We start from the raw sequence: 22,727 nt of genomic DNA on the forward strand, positions 1-22,727 counted from the left end.
AGAGAAGATGATGAGAAAGGAAAATATCTGCAATGCTGTAAGCAGCCCATCTTAGACACATGAAATATGACCAACATATAATAAACTCATTTCAATAGGACCTGATATTTAATAAAACAAACGCAAGTGAGTTAACGACTCTAATATGTCAATTGCTAAGGGTAGAATGTAATGCATGTTCAACTAAGAAGTGATGGACACAGAATCTGACGTCACTGAGCTGTAAGATTGCATATTCTAAGATCATATATTCTATCCTGCTTTTAGAGGAAAAGGTGAAGCCCAGAGAGGGTTTAGGGAAGGCTGGCGGAAAATGGGTGCTCCTTTGCCCAGAACAATCTCTGTCATTTAGAACCACACCACCAGCATGTGTAGGGAAAAGGCTCATTTCAGGAACCAGCATGAAAAACAATAGCTCTGTTGAATAAAACACATTTTGTTTGCAAGTGGCTTTTTTGGTCACATTATGACTGTACTAGAACCATTTTGCTATAACCCAGAATTGATAGGATACTTTCACCAGTTGATGCACTTTAAGGGAAAGCAACTAAAGAACAATAAAATAAGTTAATACTGTGATAACTGACAAAGATCTATCTGCTAAGGCTTAACTGAACAAATGCCTGTAGGCATGAATGTTGTAACAGATTGAGTACATTCTCAATCTAGTCCCTTGGTCTTGTACGTTATTCATCAGCATATTTTCTCTGTAAAAGACCAGAGAGTAAGTATCTTTGGCATTGCAGGCCATACAGTTTCTGTAGCAACTACTCAGCCCTGTTGTACTGAGAAAGTAGCTGGAGACAATACGCACACAAAAGGATGCGGTGGTGCTCCAATATCAATCACTTTATTTACTGAAAAGGGCTGGATTTGACCTAAAGGCCATAGTTGCTGACCCCTGTGTTACATCAGGAGTAGAAAATACCTTGCGTTCAGACTAAAATTCTCCTAGGCTGTAACTACCAAAAGGCGAACATGCTCCCACAGGCATGCTGTTGCAAAAGCCCATGGGTTCAAAAAAGTTTTAAACGTGTAATATTATTGCTGAATATGTTTAAAAAATTTTTTTTATTTATTCATTTTTGAGAGAGAAATAGCGCGAGTGGGGGAGGGGCAAAGGCGGGGGGGGGGGGGTTGCGGAGAGAGAATCGTAATCAGGCTCTGCATTGTCAGCGCAGAGCCCAACACAGGGCTCCAACTCATGATACGATAGGATCATACCTGAGCCAAAACCAAGAGCCGGATGCTTAATCGAGCAAGCCACCCAGGTGCCCCCATTGCTAAATATTTTTAATTTTTGCAAATTCATCCAGAATTAGACACAGCCCGTGTCTAATGAACATGAAGCTAAATACTAATGAACACGAAGAATGAAACGTGCATACATAAGGTTATAGCAACACAAAGAAGGAGCATTTATTTGTTTGGGATGGAGAAGTCCAGAGGGCCACCATGGAAGGGCACTGGACAGCTGTGTCTTGAAGGAGTGGTTAATTATGTGTGAATGGTAGTCAGGGCAAAGAGGAACCCAAATGAAGTATGGCAAATCATGGTGCATTTGTAGTCCTAAAAGTAGTTTACCACAACTTACCTTGTCGTGTTTTGCAAAAATTAAGGAGTTAATCTAGCAAAGCATTTAGATTCGTGACTGGTACATAGTAAGTTGTCAAAAAGTGTTAGCTATTATTATTATTCTTTTCTAAAATTCTTTGAAGTTTATCTTTTGGCTGACAGTCATCAAAAGGTTTTAAGCAGGTACAGGTATGAGATTTAATGATCAGGGGAACCACACTGGGGGTGAGTGGAAGACAGATTAAAGGGGATTGAGCCTGATGGTGGAGAGCCAAACAGGAGGCAATTCAATTATCTATATGGGAGAGATCTGAGGACCTGCACGAAGTATAGGAAGGAATGGATTTCGGAGATAATGTCTGAGGTAGACTCTTCAGGGCTTGGTTCAGTGGGAGGGAAGGGAGGACTACCCCAACATGCCCCGTAAGTTTCATTCACGGGCAAACAGAGAATATAGGAAAGGGAATTGCTTTTGAGAAAAAGTTAAAAAGTTCAGCTTTGACTCCATTGAGTTTGAAATGTCTGAGGGTCATCTGAGAACATAATTCTGAGAGGCAACTGACCATTAAAGTCTGAGGCTCAGAGAAGACACACGAGCTGAATAAGTCGACATAAACCATTATTAGCACACTGTGGTTGAAGTAGATGATGTTAAAGCTGGAGGAAAAAAAAGCACCTGGCATACTCTAGCACTAAGTGTAGACTGAATGTTACATTCATCAGATACATTCAGTGTAGACTGAATGTTACATTTATCAGATAGTTTTTATGATATGTACAGTTCATTTTTAGAGTGGATAAATATTTCCCTCACATCTCTCTTCCTTGTAGCACAGGCCTTCATGAGTCAATGTGATCTTTCTTTGTGATTATGGGTCCAAATCCAAGGGCAAGTTCTTTCCTGTAATGCCAGTCAGGCCTGGTGTTAATATGGTGCCCTTTGCTTTAGCATGGACATTTTAATCTCATCTCCTATTCTGGCTGGGGCTCCCTTTGGCCATTTCTATGATAATTTGGCTGGTTAGAAAGCTTTGTTCATTCTTTAAGCCTTGTCATCTCTGCTTCGATTATCTATTTCCCTTTAAGGAACTATCCCAAGTTGCATCTGTAGCCAATAATAAACTTCCTTCTGACTTCCTTTTGACTTGGTTAGGGGCTCCAGAAAATGAATGGAATCAGAGTCCTATGCTCTTAGAATTTATGGAAACAGCACAATTAAAAAATCTTCAAAATTGTTTGGTCGAGAATAAAGGACTTCATCTCCTAGCCTCTGTGTGAAGCTTTTCTGGTTTGCCCCTGGTTTGAGGGACAAAAGATATTAATCTTTTGCAAGCACTGTTCAAAAATTTGATTTTGTTTACTACACAAACTTCTAATATGATTAATTTTTTTAAACAAAACAAAAATTATATTTTATTCAAGTGTGAATAATAGAAGCTGATATTTTCGTTTCAACTACTTTTCTACAGAGTGGTAGTCCTTTTTGAATTTATTTGAGATGTCTTTGTGGAGAACATTCAATATAGAAATCTTAATCTGAGTGGGACACAATGAATAATCTTAAAAAATAATAAGATCCCTGACAAACATAGAAACAAAGAGCCTCAACAAAATATCAGCAAGCTGAATTCAACAATACATTGAAACGATCATACATGATGATTAAGTGGGATTTATTCTGGGTACGCAAGCATTCACAAATCAATCAATGTGATACACCACATTAACAAAAAGAAGGATAAAAATCATATAATCACTTCAATGAATGCAGAAAAAGCATTTGATAAAATTCAACATCCATTTATGATAAAAATTCTCAAGTGGGTATGTATAGAGGGAACATATTTCAACATAATGGAGACCCTATATGACAAGCCCATAAGTTAACATCATACTCAATGGTGAAAAGCTAAAAACTTTCCCTCTAAGATCTGAGACAAGGATGCCCACACTTGCCACTTGTAATCAATTTGGTATGGGAAGTCTTAGCCATGGCAATCAGACAAGAAAGAGACAAAAAGCATCCAAATTGGAAAAGAAGTAACACTCATTATTTGCAGATGGCATGACACATTACATAGAAAACCATAAATACTCTATCAAAAAGCTATTAGAAGTAATAAATGAATTTAGTAAAGATGCAGGATACAAAATTAATATACATAAGTCTGTTGCATTTCCATAAGAAATTAAGGAAACGATCCCATCTATAATTGCATCAAAAAAATCCTAGAAATAAATTTAAGGAGGTGAAAGACCCATACTCCAAAAACTATAAGACCCTGATGATTTTACCATATATTAACTAACTAGAATTTAAATAAAAACTTGAAATAAAAAAAAGACAAAAAAGACACCGATGAATGAAATGGAAGGCAACACAAATAAATGTAAAGATATACCACACTCATGGATTAGAAAAATCACTATTATTAAAATGTCCATACTACCCAAAGCAATTTACAGATTAAGTGCAATCTCTATCAAAATACCAATAGTATTTTTCATAGAATGAGAACAAATAATCCTAAAATTTGCATGGACCCACCAAAGACCCCAAATAACCAAAGCAATCTTGAGAAAGAGGAACAAACCTGGAGGTATCATGCTCCCTGACTGCAAACTACACTACAAAGTTACAATCAAAACAGTATGGTACCAGCACAAAAACAGATATAGACACCAATGGAACAGAATAGCGAGTCCAGAAATAAGCCTATGCTTATATGGTCAATCTTTGACAAAGAAGGAAAAGGGGAAAAGACAGTTTTCTCAATGAATGTTGGGAAAACTGACAGCTTACCTGCAAAAGAATGAAACTGGGCCACTTTCTTACACCACACATAAAATACACTCAAAATGACTAAAGACTTAAATGTAAAGCCTGAAACCATGACATTTCTAAGAAAACACAGGGCTAAGCTCTTGGACAATATTATTTTTGGATCTGTCTCCTCAGGCAGGTGCGACAAAAGAAAAATAGACAAATGGACTACATCAAACTAAAAAGGCTTTGTATAGTGAAGGAAACCATCAATAAAATGAAAAAGCATCCTACTGAATGGGAGGATATTTATTTGCAAACGATCCACTCAAACAGGGGTTAATAGCCAAAATATATAAAGAACTCACACAACTCAATATCAAAAAACAAACAGTCCAATTAAAAAATGGTCAGATGACCTGAACAGACATTTCTCCAAAGAAGACATACAGGTGGCCAACAGACATATGAGAAGATATTTAACATAACTAATCAGGGAAACAAAACCACAATGAGATATCACCTCACACCTGTCAGAATGGCTCTTGTCAAGAAGACAAGAAATATCGAGTGTTGGTGAAGATATGAAGAAAAGGGAACCCTCATGTGGCTGTTTTCGAGAATGCAAACTGGTGTAGTCGCTGTGGAAAACAGTACAGAGATTCCTCAAAAAATTAAAAATAGAACCACTCTACAGCCTGGCAGTTCTACTTCTGAGTATTTACCCCCAAAACACAAAAACACTAATTCAAAAAGATATATGTGCCCCTATATTCACTGCAGTATTATTTACAATACAATTTACAATTACAACAACCAAGATATGGAAACAACCTAAGTATCCATTGATAAAATTGATAAAGAAGATGTGGGGTATATAGATATATTCTCTCTCTCCCCTCTCCCACACACAGGATGGAATATTACTCAGCCACAAAAAAGAACGAAATCTTGCTGTTTGTGAGACCATGGCTGGACCTAGATGGACGACATGGCTGGTGTTGTACTAAGTGAAATAAGTAAGGCAGAGAAAGACAAATGCCATATGATTTCACTCCTCTGTGGATTCTAAAAGACAAAGGAACAAACCAAGCAAAACAGAAAAACAGATTCATAGATACGGAGAACAAACTGATGATTACCAGAGGTGGAGGGCATTTGGGTGAAATAAGGGAAGGGGAAGCCTGTGTGTACAGCACAGGGAATATAGTTAATAATATTGTATTATGACAATATTATTGTAACAGATGGTAGCTGTTACAGATGGTGACAGATGGTGGCTAGACTTACTGTGATGATCATTTCATAATATATATAATGCATAACGTATAATGTATATAAATGTTGAATGCCTGTGTATACCGGTAACTTATATAATATAAAATAATATATATAATATGTCAACCATACTTCAAATAAAGACAAAACAAAACAAAAACAATAAGGTGTTTCATGAATAAGTTCAGCTTAAATTAAAAGGGGGAACCGGCATGAGTGCTTAAACGATTTATCCCATTCAGGAAGCTGACATTTAAGTGACCACCCCAGCATGTGGTACATAAATGTGCCACGTGTGGTACAAAGTTCCCTAGGCTTCTCTCCTTTTACCCAAAGACTCACCTTCAGAGTTGGAGAAGACCCAACATAAATGGGCGGAGGATTCCCTTGCCAACCCTCAAGACGGTAGATGTGTCCAACGCGCGAACAAGGGACAAACAGTAATTTGCCACCACACTGCCATATCTATCAGGGGGAAAAAAAAAACACGTGCAAGTTGTTTCAAATGATAAAATATAGTTGAAAATTTGTCTTATCAAGGTAAATATAAAATCTAAATTAGATACAGTGTCCATGGGGAATTCATAAACTAAATAAGTCCTAAAATGATTTGCTTGTTTTTCAAACTCTTATAATAACAAAGAAGGCAATCGGGAATGCAGTCACGTTCGGCCACTGAGGGCCTCTTGTGTACCTGCAGCTTTAAACACCCTTTCCCCAGCATAACCTTTCAAAGTCACGCAGATTCTTGACTCCTGATATTATTCACTGTTTCCACTGCTAATGTATTTCCCACCTGGGTGATTAGTATAATAACCTCCAAACTGGCTTCTTCACCTCCAGCTTCTCTCTACTCAATGCTATCCTTATTTATAGTAAGAGATTATTCTAGCTAAAGGGCAGCTTTGGGTCATGTTATTCCCTTGCTTAATATCTTCAATCGGTTGCCACTGCTTATCAAGTTCAGTAAAAATCTCTTGGCTCAGCATTAAAGGCTCTCTTCCATACAGTCCTAACATACTTGTCCACTTTATCTTCTTGGATGTCTTTCTCCATGCTGTCTGATTCTGCTAAACTGCTCCTGTTTCCTGAGTATAATCTTCATGTGCCCACTTTTGTACCTTTCCCCATTCTATTTGCTCCGAGGTCTCTCTCCTCTCCTTTTATCTCTGTTTATCAATACCATGCCCACCTTTCTAGTTTGCCTCAAATGCTACCTCCAGTACGATGCTGTTTCATTTTGAAAATTTTTTATGTTTATTTTTTTTGAGAAAGAGAGAGAGAGAGAGAGAGCAAGCTGGGCAGGGGCAGAGAGAGAAGGAGAGAGAAATCCCACGCAGGCTCCGTGCTGCCAGTGCAGAGCCCGTCATGGGGCTTGAACTCATAAACCATGAGATCATGACCTGAGCTGAAACCAAGAGTTGGATGCTTAACCGACTGAGCCACCCAGGTGCCCCCACAATGCTGTTTCTTAATCATACCAACCGAATGCTCTTTACCTTCTCATCATATTATGAATTTGAGTACAATTCTAATCTCTTCTTATGAACTCTAAGTTCTTTGAGAGCAACGACTGAGTTGTTCTTCCGTCTCTGGACATTTAAGACAAGAGACAATAAATATCTGTTTAGCCCAAACTGTGATACAGTTCTCTTTCTTTTGGGAAATGGGGGTGGGGATGGGTCGGAGCATGGAAGGTATCATTGTTCAAGGGCTGCCTCAGCAACAGGGCGGGTGCTGCAGGGAGGCAGCTCCAGGGTCAGTCTGAGGATGCAAAGTCATGGTTGGGATCTGTTTCTTTCCTGAAGCATCATGTCCCATAGAGATAAAGGGTAACTGTGTCAGTGGATGGTCAAATGTGGCTCCCATACAGTGCAGGTTCTCCAAAGGGCTTTTATAACAAACAAAGACTTTAATGCACAGAAAGCCTGGGAGGTGAGGTGGGGAGTGGGAGGAGGAGGTATTTTCATTTTTGAAGTTTGCTGGCCTCAATGTTGAGATGAGCCATATAAATATGCAACAAGTCTGGATTTTGCATTTTGCCCTATTTCCCCCCAAAGGCACGCATTTTTGTTAGTCATTCTTTATAATTCGGAGAAATGCATTAAATAGATCTTTTCCCAGAAAAACCAGCCTTATCTGAAAGTCACCAAAATCAGTAATAACTACGTAGAAAACTGCATTTGTTTAAAGAAAACGTTACCTTGTATGAGATCTCAAAGTTTTCACCACCCCAAATCTGGAGACCTGGATCATACAGACCCAGTTCAAAGAAGAACTCTCGTTCAATGGCAAATAATCCACCAGCCATGGCAGGGGACCTAAGAAAAGAAACAGTGCAATAACTAATAAAGATAAATCCCAGAATCCCTTCACTAATAGACAACAAGCCTTTTTGGAACATAGTCTAAATAATGCACAGAAGAGACAAAACTGATGGCCAAACATTAAGAAATTACAAAGCCTTCACAAAACAATCGGTTCAGAATTCTTTAATGAATTTACAATTTGTCTGAAATCCAATTGATACTTCACTACAAATTAGGGCGTTGCATCATCTTGCCATTAGAGGGTGCCTTAGTTCCTTTGTTGGTTTGAAAATTAAGCCTTGAGACTCAAGTTAGCTAAGACAGAATTTTCTTTCACTCCTCAAAATCCTGAGCCATACAACCATGGCCTGCTAACTGCTCCTACAATGATTTATGAGTCATTCTAGGATGAGTGAAACCATAGACCATGGAAGTAGTCTGTCATTTTTTAATTTTATAGCTCAGGGGCATGCCAAATAAGGGTGTAAATCATTGTGGAACAGCCACAGTTCATTCAGAGTTTGCAAATGTAGCAAAGAAATGACACCAGGGAATTAGACATTAGCTATTTACTGTGTCAGGAGGCAGGAATGCAAAACGGTGATCCGCGGAGCTTCCTGAATGGAATCTTGAATTGGGCACTTTCTAGGGACGAGCCATTCTCATCACTAGAGCAAGTGATAAGGGGAATCATTTTCATCCTGTTCCCCACCCCCCAATTAATTACTATGTATCATGACTCTTAAGTAGACTCTCCGTCAGAGTACTTTCTTCCTCGCCACACCTAATATTTAATGTCACTAAATCCTACCGATTCTACCTTGAACATCTACCTTGAGCCTGTGTTCTACTTGCCAACATCACTGCTGCTTCCATCCTAGACCAAGCTACCACTGCTTGGACTCCTACGGGAACACCCCGACGGGGTCTTTTCTTCTATGCTGCCCCCATCCCAATCTAATCATACAGCAGGCAGAGTGGACTCAAGCTGGGCCCAGGTGATGCCAGACTCTCCCGACTCCTGAGTGGGCTTCCTCGTCCTGAGTTCTTCTTCACTGCTCTGCTCACATCTCCAACAAAACCAACTCTCTTCTATCTCAGGGGTTCACCTCTGCTGTTCGCTCTCCTGCAACGTTCTTCCTCTTTCTCCACAGGGCTGACGCCTCACCTTTCAAGCCTCAGCCTGCAGGGGGGCCTTTGCCAGGGAGGCTGTTCTGGCTCCTCCCGGCTGGATGAGGTTCTCCTTCCCGGAAGCTCCACGTACCCTGGGATTTTTCTTCACATGACTTACTGCAGGTGCTGTTCCTGAGTTATTTGTGTAGTTATCTGTTTAATTTCCGTCTCACTCATTACATTTTAGGTGCCACGAGAGAACGTACTTTTTAAAAGTTTATCCCCGGAAAACAATGTCTGGCACATAGTAAGCACTCATTAAATATTTGTTGAGTGGATAAATAATAAATCAAGTAATACTTTCAATATGAATGGAAATCACATCAAGTGAAAGTCATTCTCTTATGCCTTCTCTTCTTAAGACATGCTGCCTAACCTGGTAATAAGCAGCCACCAACATGTTCTTGGTTACTTCGATGTCACATTTATTTAACTGTCGTTTACAATTATTATAACTATGCTTTTTTGATCTTTAAACATATCCCCACTTATCTCCGTATATCTTTTCAAATGCATCTTAACATGAAAACCACTTTAAAAAAAAATGTCTTTATTAGCTAAACCCAGGGAATGAGCAGAAATGTAAATATAATCACTACCCTTTATTTTTTACACCCAGAAGTATTCGTTAAATCAAGTGGGTAAGCAGTAAATTCCTGAGTTGTTTCAAAAAAGAACTTGAAAGAGAAATTTGGAAAGTGTCAAAGATTAAAATTCTATAATTTCCTTATGTTTGCCATCTCAGTATCTTGTATCACGGCATGCCCAGATCCCAGCAGCATTTGCATGACATTAGAAACACCTTCCCAAAAGAGTTCTAGCATCATCAGTAGTATAACAAGGAGAGAGAGACCAAAAGCAGAACCATAAGATCAGAAACACAAAATTAGACACACTTAGAAGCCTCTGCTAACATCTGACCAAACATTTCATTTGGAGTCACTTTGAAGGACAGTAAAATGTTTCGGTTTAGAGACCAAATGAAGACAGCAGCAGAACTGTTCTATTTTATCCCGTAAGAAGGGACAAAAGCTGATTCTAGAATAAAGTTTCCTTTTAATCAAGTGCTCTTCTGAGAAGGAAGTGATAAAGGATTTCGTGTAATATTTTCCAAAGTCACGTATTTTTTTTTTTTATTCATCAGATTTAACCGGTACAAAATTAGTATTTATGAGTTAGCATACAAAACACAAAGAAGAAAAAAAAAACCCAAAGAAATCTCTTGCTATTTCTCTTTCATTGTTAACACTACAGCCAAGGGATCAAAGTGGACATAAAACCAGGATTGTAAGTAATTTATGCATTTTCAATTTACAGAATGAAATTATGGTCAAAAGAATAAAACTCGATGTCTAGTCTACTAGGAAAGGAGGGCTAAGGTTTTTTTCACTCGTATTCGCAACTAATGCCATATAACCTCCCCCTGCCATTCCCCCAAAAGTAGAGCTTGCATTTAGAGAAAAAAACAATTACAAAGTAGTAAAGGTGAATTCAAACTTCAGAACTAATGTTAGGGGAAAAACTGTTACAGAATCTGAGACAGCACCTACAGTGTTAGTAACAAATTCTTTAGCTTGGCAAAAGGTTAATAGGTTAGCAGCAACTGCAGAAAAGAAAAACATGTAAGTGATTTAGTGATTACCGATATGGTTCAGTTTTTGTCTTTCTCATTCTCTTCTCTCGAGGGGTCAGAGGCACCCGTTTCCAGAGCATACTCCAATCCCATGCTCCTCGGGCATACCCATCTTCGTCACCACCCCCTTGGGGTACAATTTCGTATGTGTTGCCATTTATGACATCTATAATCGGCACAGTGCAAATGGTTCTGTATTGTGTTGATGATGGCAGCAAAGATGAAATGGAAGGTATGTATGGACCCACATATTTATACAAGCACATGGGGAAGGAAAAAAAAAAGTACTTAGATAGACATTCCATGTAAGAAAATAAAGTAGTAGTCTTTACCGATAAGGTTCAGTTTTATGTTTTCTTTTGGCCTTTTCCTTGTGGCTTAGAGGAATACGTTTCCATAGTAAACTCCAGTCCCAGGCCCCTCTGGCAAAACCATCTTCATCCCCACCTTGCTGTGGTTCAATGGAATAATCATTCCCATCTATGTAATCTATTAGAGGCACAGTACATGTAGTTCTGAAACATTTACAGAAAATGAAAAAGCATTTAAGAACCCAAAACTGACTAGTTTAGCATGCCTAGCTGTATTATCTCTTCTTACTGTTGATTTTTGTTTTCCCCATTAGGGAACTTTAATATCTAATGGGAAACAGAAGTAAATCAATGTCTTTAAAAGTCAAGGAGCCCTTTTCTGTAAAGGAAGGACACAGCAGATTTTTCCCTCAGCTTACAGACAAATGTTGAAGTTAATCATGTTTCCTCATATTTACTTTGGTCCTATGGGCAATTTTCTCTTGGCGGTTTTGCATTATTTACAAGATTTTCCTGACTGTTATTTTCCTCCTTATCCCTCCGTTAAAAAAAAAATGAATATAGGGGCGCCTGGGTGGCTCAGTTGGTTAAGCGTCCGACTTCAGCTCAAGTCATGATCTCACAGTTCGTGAGTTCAAACCCTGCATTGGGCTCTGTGCTGACAGCTCAGAGCCTGGAGCCTGCTTCACATTCTGTGTCTCCCTCTCTCTCTGCCCCTCCCCTGTTCATGCTCTGTCTCTCTGTCTCAAAAATAAACATTAAAAAAAATTTTTTAAATAAAAAAATGAATATAAATGTGACTATGAGCGTGAATGTGAGTGCGTGTAAGTGTGAATGTGTGTGAGCACGAATGTGTGTGAATGAGTGTGTGCATAGAGAAATAAAACCCACTATGTTCTTAGTGGTTCTCCCAACTTTCTGTTGCTTTCTATTCCTTTGGAAACAGTTACTATGAAAACCTGTTCCTGTTCCTTTACGTGATCTTCTTTTCCCTCTCCTTTTATTGCAATAAACAAAAAACACTGCCAAAAAGAAAAAACAAAAAACAAAATAACTACCGTATTATATTCCTGCATTTTTTAAAAAAGAAGAGGGAAAAAAACTCTTAAAAACCCTTAAAACTTGCTGACAAACTTAAGTAGTGGCCTGAGAACTTGGAGCAAAAAAATATCTTGTATTTGGGCTTCATAAAATGCTAGTTCTATACGACTAATTAGATGGAGGATCAAGTCTGCAAAGACAATTTGGCTTGTTTCAATAGTCATCCTATCAGAAAGGATTTTAACATGCAGTTCCCCAAACAGAGATTACAGCTTTACATAACCATGTTAGGGTGCTTTTTAGATGTTTAGAAACCAGGGAGAAGAGAAAAACCTATAGAATTCTGACATGGGGGAAGTGGATTTGAGACAGATGCAGTATTCCCTGCGGACCGTGGATTCCCACGGGACGGTGAGGGTGGGGGGGTCACCGGGGCGTATGTGGGAATGCCACAGGACCCTGCGGAAAACCACCTCCTTATGGTGCCTGAGGACTGCTCGTTTTCACCTGAAGAGGTGAAGGTGTGTTATCTTTCTTTACTTCTCACGATTCTCAGATTTCTAAATAAATAGTGTAAAGCATCCCGGAGAGATCTCGGCTTGAGAGTTTATTGGCTGTTTGAATTGGGGCAAATTAATTAACTCCTCTAGGCCTCAATATCTTCTTCAATACAATGGAGCTAATAATATCTATCTTGCAGAGGTGCTGTGAAGATTGAATCAGCGTGTGAAAAATGTTCATGACAGGCTTTCAGACCAAATCCACGGATAATTAAACCCCCCAAAGTTCTTCCTTTGATTCACACCATTCGCCCCAGGGACAGATTTTATTTCCCTCGATTCTCAAAACAGTCAGAATTCTGGACTAAAAGCAGCGAAGGCTTTTGGAACTAGGAGATTAATGCTTCCTTCTATTGTTCAGACGCTTCTGTAAATGTGGTGATCGCCACATTTCTACTGCATGGCTATCTATTTCTAAACTTTAAAGTTTCTACAGGAACCCAAAGCTTTGACACTAGTAACAGCTGCTCCTTTGTATCTAAAATCGTAATTCAAAAAGGCATAAAAAACCAAGAGGTATCATCTCAAAGCATGCGCCTTCAAGTCTTTAGCACTGTTATCACAGTGTAGAGGGAACAATTAACGTCACTCTCAGGCAAAGCTTTTGGAGCTACAGGGTTGTCTGTTCACTAAGCCAACCACAAGATGATTCTTAAGAGAGACACCCTACACCTATCCCGAATGCTGGACTGCCTGCATCCGAATCAGCCCAAAGGATCCGTCTGGCTCCAGCCCAGAGAACCACCTGCCGAATGACAATGCTTAAAACGCAGCGCTTGAGGCGCTGAATGGAACTAGAATCAGGAGAAGGAGAAGAATACTATTTGTCCTTCTTGGGCAAGGTTTACTTTTCACCCAGGAAAGAAAAAAAAAAAAAAAGCCAAGTAACGTTACCTGTCCTTAGATATGGGAGCTACGAGCGGTGCATACCAATTAACTGCCACCTCACAGTGGGCATCAAGGTATATCAAAACCTTAAAAAACAGAGGCAGGGAGAAAGAACACTCTTCACATATGGTACATCGCATATCACACACAATTTAACATTAGATGCTAGTAATACATTAGCATTAGAGTCCATTCTGACATAGAAGGTATCGGTTTAATAAAGCCAGCATTTCGTTTCAATTAAAAAAAAAATCTGAAGGGTACTTAAAAACGGATACGATCTTTTAGTTACCAAATCCAAGATGTTAACATTGTGAAATAGCGAATGTTTCCTACCTGCCCAAGTTTAGCCTTCTGGGCACCAATACTTCGTGCTTGAATTAAACCTTCTCTTCTTTCGTTTCGAAATACCTTCACTAAGCCATTCCACAGCTTAATATAGTCATCTAGTTTTTCTTTTAAGTGTTCTATGGATAAAAGAATTCAATCAACATAAATTATATTTATGTACATAAACCGGTTAAACTCTAAATTTTCTCAAAAAACAGGAATAGGGAACAGGTACTTTGGGCAGTCCAGCTGGTCAAACAGATTGAATGTTTACAGAGAAGCAAGGTAAAATGTATTATTTGAGTTCATTTTTTGCTTAATATGCCTACAGAGAGCTGGTTAGCCTGACAGTCATCAAACACCTCTCCAAATGTTAAATATATGATGACTATGTCAACTGACATGAAAACTTAAAAAAAAAAAATCTGCATATTAATGTCATATCTAAAATCCTTAAGGCAAACATTTTGGTTACTTTAGCAGAAGTAATGGTTCCAGAATTCTGAAGATACACGGGCTATAAACAACATTCTATAACTTTATTGGAATCTACATAGGGTATAGGTTAAAATTGGTCTCTGGGCCATCTTTCTCGAGCTATACTCAGTGGTGAAGGTTGAGGTCTTGGTGTGATAAATATAGTCATCAAGTTTCCAAATAATAACCAAAGGATCCAATTTTCTCTGTATTGTGGGTATCAACAAGTATATGTATGGCTTCATGTACATGTGTATGTATATATATAACTACCATGTATACATATGTAAATATTTAAATATAAGATTTATGTGTAACAAATAAATATACACATATATTTGCAATCTGGTAGAGGAATCTTTGTCAAAACAAAGACACATTTGCCAAAGTTTCCACCTTGGTTTCCCAGTTGCAAGAGAATAACTTTTTTTTATTTTTTAAAACTGACATCCAAATTAGTTAGCATATAGTGCAACAATGATTTCAGGAGTAGATTCCTTAATGCCCCTTACCCATTTAGCCCATCCCCCCTCCCACAACCCCTCCAGCAACCCTCAGTCTGTTCTCCATATTTATAAGTCTCTTCTGTTTTGTCCTCCTCCCTGTTTTTATATTATTTTTGTTTCCCTTCCCTTATGTTCATCTGTTTTGCCTCTTAAAGTCCTCATATGAGTGAAGTCATAGGATTTTTGTCTTTCTCTGACTCATGAATTTCACTTAGCGTAATACCCTCCAGTTCCATCCACGTAGTTGCAAATGGCAAGATTTCATTCTTTTTGATTGCCGAGTAATACTCCATTGTATGTATATACCACATCTTCTTTATCCATTCATCCATCGATGGACATTTGGGCTCTTTCCATACTTTGGCTACTGTTGATAGTGCTGCTATAAACATGGGGATGCATGTGTCCCTTCGAAATAGCACCCCTGTATCCTGTGGATAAATGCCTAGTAGTGCAATTGCTGGGTCGTAGGGTAGTTCTATTTTTAGTTTTTTGAGGAACCTCCATACTGTTTTCCAGAGCGGCTGCACCAGCTTGAATTCCCAGCAAGAGAATAACTTGTCTGTGTCACTATGAGCCCTTGAAATTGGTCCATCACAGCCACAACTAGCTCTTGGATCTCTAAAGATGTTTCTTGGGGACACAAAAATTATTTTAAGTTGTTTAAAACTTTGGGCCATGAATACAAAAATAACAAAGAAGATATATTTAGAGATGAACTAGTCAGACTGTACACTTAATACTTGACTCATTTTTAGGGAGCAATACACTTATACATGGGTGTTCAGGATTGAGAAGGAAAAATCAACCTTTTTCTATTTTGGCATCCAGTTTTCATGAGTAGTATAAATAAAATTCTCACGCTGAATTATATTTTTTCCCCAGAATAATCTAGGTAATTTTTCCCTTCAATTTAAGTGACTTTTTTTTTTTTAAATATTACCTTCTGATTTTTTTTTCAGCTTGGTACAATCCTAAATTACTTTTTAAAAGCACCCTCTGAATTGCATTTCCACGTTTTTTTAATTTAAAAAAATTTTTAAATTTACATCCAAGTTAGGTAGCATGTAGTGCAACAAGGATTTCAGGAGTAGATTCCTTAGTGCCCCTTACCCATTTAGCCCATCCGCCCTCCCACAACCCCTCCAGTAACCCTCTGTTCTCCATATTTAAGAGTCTCTCATGTTTTGTCCCCCTCTCAGTTTTTATATTATTTTTGCTTCCTTTCCCTTGTGTTTATCCGTTCTGTGTCTTAAAGTCTTCATATGAGTAAAGTCATATGATATTTGTCTCTCTGCATTTCAGTGCTCTTTTGACTATGCAATCTAAATAAATTTAAAATAAATTGTTATGGCCAGATATGAGTTGATGGCCTGTGCTTCAAATTTAGATTCTTAGCTAAGATGGTCCAAAAGGTAAGCTGGTCAGTCAAATGACTTCTGGCTTCTTTGGGATCTCACACCGTGGTAGATTCTAATCATGTTCAAAACATTCACCTCTCCTCGGGGAATAATTATTCTCCCCAGCCTGCTGAAAGTAGGCTTAGACCATGTGGTTTGCCATGGCCAACCTGCTGTGGACAAAATGATGTGAGGCACTTGTGAGCGGAAGTGTTAAAATCCCACTAGTGTTTCACCATTCTCTCTTCCTTTGTACAAGGCGGGCAATGCATGAGTTCAGGCTGCCTTGCAGTGAAGGTGTGGGGCATTGCTGGGGCTGAGCCACAGAAAATGCGTAGTATGAGCCAGAGAACTGTATAACTCTGTGTTGTCATGAGACACTGAGAGTGTGGAGACCCATTTTACCTCGGCCCCACTTGGCCTCAGCTGGCTGACGTACAAGCATAGAGGAGTGTGCTCTATTTAAAGGCCCCAATTCTTGTTTAGAGAGGACGCTGTGTTTTCCAGAAACCTCAGTGTTATAAGCAGCCAGCTCCTTGTGAGGTTTTATATCAGTAAAGTGTTTTGTCTTTAAAGGAAAAATGGTAACTCAAACTTTTACTTTCTGAATATATTGGGGAAAGAACAAACCAAATGTTCGCTCATTAAGGATAGGGCTGACAAATTTTACGGTTGTTATGAAATGGGGAAAATTAAAGGCCTTCTGTACTTCTGTTCAAGGGGAGCACCAACAATGCCTCTCTGCACTCTGCAAGATAAGCAGGTCCTGCACTTGACTGCTATTAAACTGTGTTATAAGAGGCTAAATGTTAGAGCACTAATCACACAAAATAATTAAAGTCAAATGGACAAAAAAACTGAAGTCCAAATTCTGTTCTCCTCTCCTGAAGCCAAGCAGTTATTTTAGGATGGGAACACATTTTGGTGTATCTGCACTTTTTATTAAAGGATATGCTAAGCCTCTGCTTGTATTAATAACATAAGGCTTCTTAAAATCCACATAATCACGTACATGAGATTTCCCAAAGTCATTTTTGTAGATGTAGGTTTTCGTAAATCTAAAATACTGTTGGTACCAACAATATCACTTCAAAACGTATTTTCAAATATTTATCTTGAGACAGGAATCGTATTCTTAATGAAAGCCCTCCTGTCATAGAAAATTGCAGTCAAGATGTCTAAGGTAGAGGGCATTTGATAGGACTAAACATTTTAAAAGATTATACTTTTTAGTGCAATTAAAAGTGATTAGTTGAAAAAAGTGCTTAGTTGTACAAAGATGAGGGGAAAAGGAAATAGGCCTTATTTCTATTTCTTCTCCGTGCGGACATCTGTGTAGATCAATATTCTGATCATGTCCTTGCAAAAACAGCAGAGGTTTATCTAGACTGCGAGAGTTAACAAATTAAGTTTTGGAGAAAGCTTGTGTAAAGCCATTCTGAATGGTATTTTCAGGCTACCCATGTTCTGTCTTCACCTCTAATATATTCACTTGTACACAAAAATTCTCTGCGAGACTTATTTGCCAAAAAAAAAGCAAATACCTTGTTGTTATTGAGTAGCCTGAGTGCTTTGGTCAATTTTCAAAGAATCTAATTCAGTTTTATGACAAGCAAAGACTAGTAAATAAATATCCAGATCTGGGTTTCAGCAGCACCATTCTTTTTTTTATTTAGCATGCTGATTTGGGGTCTGAACTATAACATTATCTATCTTCTGATACTTGTGCCATTAAGAAGATATATTCCGCTTACAATAAATGTTAATTTAAAAAACCGACTCATCTGGGAAACCACTGCTCAATCTCTCTCTTGCCAAGTTGAACCAAGGTTAACCAACACCTCCCTAAACGCTATAATAGCTGGTTCCTTAAAAAGAAAAAATACAACACAATTTCCTTTTATTCAACATACTAAATCAAATACAGAACAAAATAAGCTTTAGTAGATACTTCTATTATATATAACAATGGTCCGCGGTGTCTGGTCAAATTCAATATTTGTATCATTGTTCAAATGCAAAAATTAGGCTATTAAATAGGCATATGGATTTCAGGTTGACGGCTATGGATGGAGCATCCGGTAGCAATACAACATAACACAATTGCACTTTTCAGTCTTTCAATAAATGATCTTCATGGCCCCATTTTTGCAAAAGCCGAGGCCCAGAGAATTGGTGTCGTGTAAGATGGTAGTTAAATACACAGATTTACGAGCCTGTAGATTTGGATCTGTTAACTAGTACCTCTGTGACGTTTGACAAGTTACTGAACACCTCTGAGGCTCCCGTGTAAAATAAAGATAATGACAGTATCCATCTCAAGGATTATTGCCAGGATGAAACAAAATAATTTATGTATGATGCCTGGCACAGTGCCAGCTTGGTACCAGATGCTATCAGTAGGTGCTAATTATTAATTTTTAAAGACTAATTATTTTAGAATCACGCTTTGCAAGTCTTCATAATTAGCTTATTTCATAGACAGAAAGTCAATTTTCCACAGCCATTACCTTTATTACTGAAATCATCAATTAGCACAATTTCTGCTAAATATTTCCTTGGAGTCCTTTTAATGACACTGTGGACCGTTCTCATGAGCGTTGACCATCCTTCGTTGTGGAAGACAATGACAACGCTGGAAGTGAGCAGGTTTTCATCATAATGCCAATACTTGCACCTGTGAAAGGAACATTTAGTCATGTTTATTTAGAGGCAATTCGTAATGCGCGGTTTCAAACTTACTATGATTAGGTTTTCTGGTTGGATTGAATATTACTGACTTAAACGAGGGAAGCGAATGAAATGCAACCTTTTATATTTTAACAGAAACGCAAAATGGAAGAGAGAAGATGCTACGAGATGAAGTCACTCACAGAGCAGCTCCCTAACCAACTGGCACTTGCTGTGTGGTAAAGAGAATTAATTTCTGAATGTATGCGTCCCCGCCGGGGGCACTCCAGATTTTCACAGCAATCAGAGCCGGGCTTTTTTCTCCCCCATGACTTAGATCTCAGTTTACTTGCCTTTTTAAAACTTGAGTTTCTAGTGCACAGATTTATTTCACTTGCTGTGTATGAACTACCACACAGCTGGATTTGAAAGCTGTCCTGTTCTAATGTGGCCAAAACCTTCAGGAAAAAAAAATGAAATAGGCTGACCTATGGCATATAGCAGACATTAAAAAATTAACTGTTGAATGAATTTTAAAAATCCTAGTAATCTGGGGTGCCCGGGTGGCTCAAACATCCGACTCTTAATTTCGACTCAGGTCGTGATCTCATGGTTCATGAGTTCTCTCTCTCCCTCTCTCACTGCCCCTCTCCTGCTTGTGCTTGCTCTCTTTCTCAATATAAATAAACTTGAAAAAAAAATAAAATTCCTAGTAACGCTTAGTTATTAGATTAGCTAAAGAAGATATTTAGCTATTTTACACAAAACTATCTGACACAACTACAGTAGGAATAAAGTTGCCAGGAGCCTTTTTCTAATTGAAAGGAAACTCAGAACAGGGCCTGATAAAGACTCAAGGAGCCAGGGAAGGTTTAGTGAGTTTCACAAAAAATACACACACACACACACACACACACACACACAAAGCATATATACGTATATATGTGTGTACATAGACACACACATTTATATTTCTGTTTGTTTTTTTAACACAAAAGCTTTTCATGAAGTAAATAAGCTTGTTCCCAAGATTAAATATAAAGCCATAAAAGCAGTAATTAACCTTATCAGCTTGATAACCTATACCGGGAATTAGAACAGGAACCATTATTTAAAATAGGTCCTGGTCTGATTCAGATGGAAACAACCTTTTCTCCAAGTGTGTATTTTCCTTTCAAAATTGTTCTAAATTATCTATGTTCTTAAAGGTTGATTTTTATAGAAATGCAGATTGAGTCCGGTAATCCACTTAAATCTTATTTCCTATATCTGCATTTTCTCATTAAAGGAGTATTAATTACCCATTATGCTCATGCTCTCATCTAGACACCAGAGCTACAGCACTGAGAGGACAGCACGGTCTCTGCCCTTACGAAGCCATGGTCCTACAGGGGAATCAAGACACAGAGCAAATATTTGTACTTTCCAAGAGTGTCGATGCAAAAACCAGGGTGCCTACGACAGATGGACCTCGCTTAGCCTCGAGACATGTGGTCAGGAAGGGCCCTTGGAGCTAGTGATTTGATTAAAGATGATTAAAAAAAAAAATTACTAAGCCCCAAGAGATGGGGAGGGAGTGGGGAGGAAAAGATAAGAGCACAAGAATGAATCGTGTGCATATGATTGCAGGTATTATGGGAACTTGGAAGATCTATATCTTTGGAACATGTAATTAAAATACAAAAAATAAACATAAGTTAAAGAGGAAAAGTTACAAAGAAGGGCATTTGCGGTAGAGGAAATAACAGCATCTACTTATTATGTGCCAGGCACTATTCTGTGTTTTACTTTTAGTAACTTATTTAACCTGCGAATACCACTATGAGGTCAGTACTATTAATATACCCATTAAAAAAAATTTTTTAATGTTTATTTTTGACAGAGAAAGACAGAGCATGAGTGGGGGGGGGGGGGCAGAGAGAGGGAGACACAGAATCCGAAGCAGGCTCCAGGCTCTGAGCTGTCAGCACAGAGCCCCACGTGGGGCTCAAACTTACAGACCATGAGATCATGACCTGAGCCGAAGTCGGACGCTCAACCAACTGAGCCACCCAGGCGCCCCTTAATATCCCCATTTTATAGATAATGGGACTGAGGCTCAGAAAGAAATGATTTGCCTAAGATCACACAGCTAGTAAGTAATGAAGGCAGGAAATAAACCTAGGCTATCGTGAATTCACAAGAAATCTTATTAAACATAAACGTAAAAGAAAAAATACTAGCTATTCCTATGTATGAATGGCTAAGAACTGATCTAAGAACTGTTGATGATATTGAATATCATTTCAATAAAAGGCACCCATGGAGCATATTGTTATGTGATGGGAGCCCTCTCCTCTCCTCCCCTTTGCAGCCAGGAGATGGCCCCAGGAATGGGGAAGGACTGGTGAGGTATGGCACCCTATAGCAACAAGTTAAACCAAGAGGGCTTTCTAGTGTAACCCAAAGTTGAGAGGGTCCAAATATTCATTCAGAAGAGCAACTTAAAAAATACAGCAGTGGAGGAATGCAGATCTTGAAAGAAATGTGATGAGTGCTTCTGGAGAGAAAGCAACCCAGGCAGATAGGTCTAATTTTAGACGGTAGGAATAACAGTCCCTCAAAACAAACTGTAACTCAGATGGAGGCTCAGGCAACCTTGTTCCTTCTCTGAGGACAACCACTGGGCTTAACACAGCAGAACCGGATGGCACAGACACCAATCAATTTATAACAGACACGAGAATTGGTGACAATATTCAAGACATGGGAGGACATTTGGGACTTGCTGATTTCTAAGGCAGAAGATGACAACTTGGGGAAATAAGCAGACAGGGACTCTGAATGGCAGACAGAAAGGAGTTGAAAACACACAGAGACTAGAGGAGGGAAGGCAGAGGTAGAGTGAAGACGGGAGAGAGGGTCCCATGAGGGGCAATGTCACTGTCCTGGGGAACTGCATAAGTGGAGACAGTTTAAAGATCTGGGCATGCTACCTTGCCTTCTTCCACAGGACAAGGGGACGAGAGAACTGGAATAGAGAGTGTTGTCTCGCCTCTCCATCTCCTCTTGCCTATGTACAGTTTGGAAATAACTCCAAAGATGTAAATGAGATTGTGTGCCAGTAACATCTCTTGGTGTATACTTTTCCTATTTGTCTCAAAAATTACAAAAGCATTATATAACTTGTGCAACACAGTTTATTAAGGTGGTAGTTCCCTCCCTTAACCTCTCCTCAACTATGTCAAATCTCACATCCTAGGAGAAATCACTGTTCATAGTTGGCTGTGTATTTTTAAATTTTTCTTATGCAGGCATATAAATGAGTATGTATGTGTGAGTATATACACACACATAAAACATATTCAGATGAATATGTATAAATTCTTCTTCCATGTGAATATGTACAGATTTATCATATTATCTAAATCTTTTTAACTACTGCATAATATTCCATAGTATGGCTGGTCCATTATTTAACCATCTCCTTACTTTTCCACAGAAAAGGGAAGGAGAAGCTTTTCTAGTGAGGATGGGTAGAAAATCTGGAGGGAACAAGATGGGAATAAAAGCAGATGGAGAAAGGGACTTGTGCCTGGCCTCCAGTTCTGACCTTTAGGAGGAGACCACCCCACAGGGTGTGGCTACAGCACAGAGCAGAAATAATTCTGATGTGTATTCAGGCAGAGAGAGTTAAAGACAATTCCCTTTTCCACCTATTCTCTGCAGGCTCCCTTGGCTCTAGGTTGGAGCCAGAGAGCCTAGGATGTCCACATGCTTTCCATGGGAACATGGAAGGTAGCTTAGAGTTAAGATCCACGGGCCTGCTGGGA

At 38.8% G+C, this 22,727-nt stretch overlaps 1 protein-coding gene across 3 annotated transcripts in view; it reads right to left on the reverse strand.

Moving 5' to 3' along the window:
- Positions 1-22,727, reverse strand: part of GALNT7 (polypeptide N-acetylgalactosaminyltransferase 7) — a 145,787-nt gene that overhangs the window by 10,286 nt on the left and 112,774 nt on the right. For 2 of the 3 annotated variants that reach the window (XM_053216706.1, XM_027069048.2), the window contains exons 3-8: positions 18,756-18,922; positions 13,869-13,999; positions 13,539-13,618; positions 10,742-10,924; positions 7,821-7,938; positions 5,960-6,082 (exon numbers count right to left, since the gene is read on the reverse strand). In XM_053216706.1, the coding sequence (XP_053072681.1) occupies positions 5,960-6,082; positions 7,821-7,938; positions 10,742-10,924; positions 13,539-13,618; positions 13,869-13,999; positions 18,756-18,922 (802 nt within the window). Of the gene's footprint in view, positions 1-5,959; positions 6,083-7,820; positions 7,939-10,741; positions 10,925-11,064; positions 11,248-13,538; positions 13,619-13,868; positions 14,000-18,755; positions 18,923-22,727 lie in introns of all 3 variants that reach the window. The other variant, XM_053216707.1, reaches the window with a different exon arrangement.

The sequence above is a fragment of the Acinonyx jubatus genome, chromosome B1 (assembly GCF_027475565.1).
Source record: "Acinonyx jubatus isolate Ajub_Pintada_27869175 chromosome B1, VMU_Ajub_asm_v1.0, whole genome shotgun sequence".
NCBI classification, from domain to species: domain Eukaryota; kingdom Metazoa; phylum Chordata; class Mammalia; order Carnivora; family Felidae; genus Acinonyx; species Acinonyx jubatus.